Below are 4,370 nucleotides of genomic sequence, written 5' to 3'. Positions count from 1 at the left end.
GAGAACTGCCTGTGTTTTAAGCTGCTAACACTTAAATCTATATTCTGAAGAAAGCCACCTTCTGCTTGAACAAGTATCCCAGCTGAAGGACTGGAACTAGCTGAAGCACAATTAGGGCATGCTTTCTTCTGAAACGTTTAAGATAATATTTTCTTGTTGTTAACTTTGCTGCTGTAAATGCGCACTGTGTAGCTGACCTCCTTTAATATACAGTGGTACCTCGAGTTACATACGCTTCAGGTTAAATACGCTTCAGGTTACAGACTCTGCTAACCCAGAAATATTACCTCGGGTTAAGAACTTTGCTTCAGGATGAGAACAGAAATCATGCTCCGGCGGTGCACCGGCAGCCCCCATTAGCTAAAGTGGTGCTTCAGGTTAAGAACAGTTTCAGGTTAAGAACAGACCTCCAGAACGAATTAAGTTCTTAACCTGAGGTACCACTGCAATGTTTTAGTTTCTTGTTGATTGTGTTACTTTGAATGCAAGTTTTATATTTGACTTTCTTCAGTAATGTTTTATTGTGGATCGTCTTATCTGATGTTCTGATGTAGGTAGATTGCAAACCGCTTGGAGATTTATTTATTTATTTATTTTCTAAAGAATTACACAGTAAAGCGGTATAGATTTCCTGGAATTGAAGAAATCACATCTTCCAGTTTCAATCTGAAGGCGCAATTAAGACTGGTTAGTCTCTGAAATATCGCAAGGCTCCTTTGCTTTCTGCAAAGGACATATTTATTTATCAATAAATAAAATAAGATTTAAAAATGCCAGCTCCATCCCGGCCAGGCATCCACCTGGGTCTGAAGGAGGCGGGGCTAACTGATCGGCTCCTCCCCGCCCGATCAGCTCTGCTCTCGTTTCTTCTGGCCTGGCTCGGCGCTCCACTCCACAACCTGGGACTTGACAACACGGAGATCCCGGAAGTGAGGCGAAGGTTCGGTCAGAGGCGCAGCGGCTGCGTCGCGTCCTCGGAGAGTCGTCGTCATGTCTACGGCTATGAACTTCGGGACGAAAAGTTTCAAGCCGAGACCGCCGGACAAAGGCGCTTTCCCTCTGGATCATTTCGGTGAGAAGGTTCCGCCCCCCCCCCACCCCGGCAACCGTCCATCCCCTCGATTGCGCATGTGCGAGTCGTCCACCGACCATAGAGAGGACATTGGGTGGGGGGATAGAAAGTACGGCAGGCATTTCCGGCCTAAAAGCGAACTCCCAAGTACAGTCAATAAGGGCGCTTGCCATAGATGCGCAAGGAATAGAGCGGTACCGCTGTGAGCCCATAGAAACGATAGCTTTCCGTTAGCCGAACTTCTGTCATGGGCCCCCTAGGGTATGGGAGGGGAACTTTTGACTATCGTGTTGCTGATGGACTATAACTTCCATCATCCTTGGTGGGGGCCGTGCTGGCTAGGGCTGATGGGAGTTGGAGTCCCACAACACCTGGGGGCGCATTTTCCGCCATAAAAATGGAAGAGGAGGGCTGCAATTCAGTGTTTTTTAAAGCTCCACCTCCAGCACAAGAATTGACACTGGGACCAGTAAGAGAGGCAGCAGAACATTCATTCATTCATTATTTATTTATTTCTATTGCATTTTATTTATTTATCTTATTTTGTAAAATTTATGCACCATTTGATTGTACAGGGGTACCTCGGGTTACATACGCTTCAAGTTAAATACGCTTCAGGTTACAGACACCGCTAACCCAGAAATAGTACCTCGGGTTAAGAACTTTGCTTCAGGTTGAGAACAGAAATCGAGCTCTGGTGGCGCGGCAGCAGCGGGAGGCCCCATTAGCTAAAGTGGTACCTCAGGTTAAGAACAGACCTCCAAAACGAATTAAGCTCTTAACCTGAGGTACCATTGTATAAAATAGACAAACCTCAAAGCGGTCTACAAAAATAGAATCAAGAAAAAAATTACAAGCCTATTTTAAAACATACAAAAATATATATCTATCTCCCTTGGGGGGGGGCAAGGAGCTCAAGGTGGCATTTGTAATTCTCCCCCTCTGTAAGGCATCATCTGCACTGTACATATAAAGCAATAGCATAAGAACAGCCTGCTAGATTGAGCCAATGCAACTATAGATCTAAAGCAGCATCACACCACTTAAATAGTCATGGCTTCCCCCAAAGAATCCTGAGAACTGCTAATGAATTCTAAATCAGCAACTTCACACTGAATTCCCCCTTTGAAACTATTTTTTCTTGGACCTTAGTGACCTGAAGGTTTGCTGGCACCTCGGTGGTTTCAATGTGCCCCCCCCCCGCCTACTGCATTACGTTCTCGTGCTGAGACACAGCAGCCAGCTGAATAGCGCTATTGTTTTGTCTTACTCTTAATTCCATGTCTGTTTCTTTTCATGCCTCCTGTTTCAAAAAACATGCTTTCCTTCTGTTGAACAGGTGAATGTACAGCTTTCAAAGAAAAATTCATGAAGTGTCTGAGGGAGAACAGCTTTGAGAATGCATTGTGCAGGCAGGAATCAAAGGAATATTTAGAATGCAGAATGGAGAGGCAAGTGCATTCTTATTTGCAACACTTCACTTAAGCTAATGGATGTTTGCTCTCAATTTGCCAGAGACAACTTATGTTGGGCTGTCAGTGCACGGTGGATTTTTGGCTCCGCAAACCACTGCTTCATTTTTGAAATCTGTAAAATTACAGTACTTAATTCCCCTTGCCCTCTTTTCTTTTCTCCTCCTCCTCTTCTTCTTTTGCTGACAATGAGTCCACATCCACCCCATACATTTGAAGCACTGTTGTACCCCTTTAACAGTCACTGCTTTCCCCAAGGAATCATGGGAACTGTAGTTAAGGGTTTTGAGAGTTTTTAGGAGACCCCCCGTTTCCCTCCCAGATCTACAGTTTCCTGAGAAGAACAGTTGATTGTTAAATCACTTTGTAGTTTTTGATTTGACTTTGTATAAAGTAGCTTCCTATGTCCCTGTGTTTCTAGGGCGGCTGAGTGGTCCAATGGACTAGAAACCTGTTTTTAAAAGGGAAACTGACGACCTTGGCAATTCAAATTCTCTAGCCCCTACCCCTTTTGTGAGCTTCTGTGCATTCTTAAGCAACTACTGCCCACACATTTTCAAGCATATTTTTATATCCATAAGCCAGGAACCTTCCTTTAAAAGAAAGCAAACCAACACCCTTGGGAATACACATTCTTTGCCAGGGGTTCCTCTGCAGTCCTGTAGAATCATGTGAATCTTCTGGGTTTATTTTTTTTATTTTATTTTAAGGAGCACAAAATTATTCAGAAAATGAAATTGCTAAGCATGCCAATTTCAAGTTTAATGCTTTTCAAATTGTTTTTTGTTTGCTTGTTTGTTTAGGCAACTTATGGCCAAAGAACCACTGGCAAAATTGGGATTTAAAGACCTAATAGAAGAAAAATCAGAAACCCAACAGGAGACATTGTGATGAAGAGAAAGAGAATCCTAACCTTCTCCTATAGAAAGGAGCAAATCTGCTGTGGTACATATTGTACATTTCAGATCCTATCTTGATATGAAGTGCTCCTTGGAAGAAGCTGTTGCCAAGTAGAAGATTTACAGTGCAATCTTGTACACTTATCTACTCAGCAGTAAATCTCACTGAGTTTAATAGGGCTTACTCCCAAGTAAAGGGATCGGACTGGTGCGATGCTGTCCCCACCCAGTTGGTTCCAGTGAACTCAGTGAGTTTTCCTTCTAAGGACATGTATGTGCTGTTAGTGTGGGGAAGGAAATATCCCTTGGATATTCAAATTTGGACTACAAGCTCCCAGTACTTGCTTTGCGAAAGATTCAGCCCACCAGCCCTGGTTCTGTCCAGCACAGAACTCATTGCACTGTGCATTGGGTTCAGCTTCTCTTCTTACAATTGGTATAAATAATAAATTATTATTATTTGAGAGAAATGCTTCCTAGGATCTTAAGTGCACTTGCTTAGAAAGAAGGTGTGCTGAAATTATTCACTGGGACTTGCATCCACATGAAAGGCCTCTAGGATAGGCATGTAAATAAATAATTTGTTTTCCAATCAGATTGTTTCTGATCATTTCATTCCTGAATCCAGCCCTCCTCTCCGTCTCTTTCAGTTTCAGTTATGAAAATATTTCTCATCAGAAGTGAGAATATTTGGCTGCCCTTTTGTTCTAGACCTCAGTCTTTTGGCAACACAGAATTAATTCAGTGAAAAGGAACTCTGTTGCCCCTTTCAGAAATGCATGTGCCTGTTTTGAGATTTTTTGTTGTTGCTGTCTTAAAAACAGAAAGAAAATGCAGTGTGTTCTAGTACGTTGGTAAATGAGGCAATGAGAAATACAGGCCCCAATCCAGGGCAAAGTGAGGCACACTTAAGCCTGTAATGCGCAG

The 4,370-nt window shown here is 43.0% G+C and overlaps 1 protein-coding gene across 2 annotated transcripts; it reads left to right on the top strand.

The window, feature by feature from the left end:
* Window positions 1–769: 769 nt before the first annotated feature.
* On the top strand, window positions 770–4,038 carry COX19 (cytochrome c oxidase assembly factor COX19). Of its 2 annotated transcripts, XM_080981421.1 has the most exons (3): window positions 770–1,072; window positions 2,412–2,523; window positions 3,348–4,038. In XM_080981421.1, the coding sequence occupies exons 1-3, from the start codon at window positions 991–993 to the stop codon at window positions 3,433–3,435; spliced, it is 282 nt and encodes a 93-aa protein (XP_080837547.1). In that variant the 5' UTR covers window positions 770–990; the 3' UTR covers window positions 3,436–4,038. The 2 variants fall into 2 exon arrangements, 1 of the variants encoding a protein (XP_080837547.1); XR_013979518.1 differs by lacking the exons at window positions 770–1,072; window positions 3,348–4,038 and adding an exon at window positions 1,082–1,541 and having other exon boundaries at window positions 2,412–2,527.
* Window positions 4,039–4,370: the final 332 nt, after the last annotated feature.

The sequence above is a fragment of the Podarcis pityusensis genome, assembly GCF_964106645.2.
Source record: "Podarcis pityusensis genome assembly, chromosome: 14".
In the NCBI taxonomy this organism is placed as follows: Eukaryota; Metazoa; Chordata; class Lepidosauria; order Squamata; family Lacertidae; genus Podarcis; species Podarcis pityusensis.
Note: the sequence above shows the minus strand (reverse complement) of the source record. Positions and strands in the feature narration are given on the sequence as shown.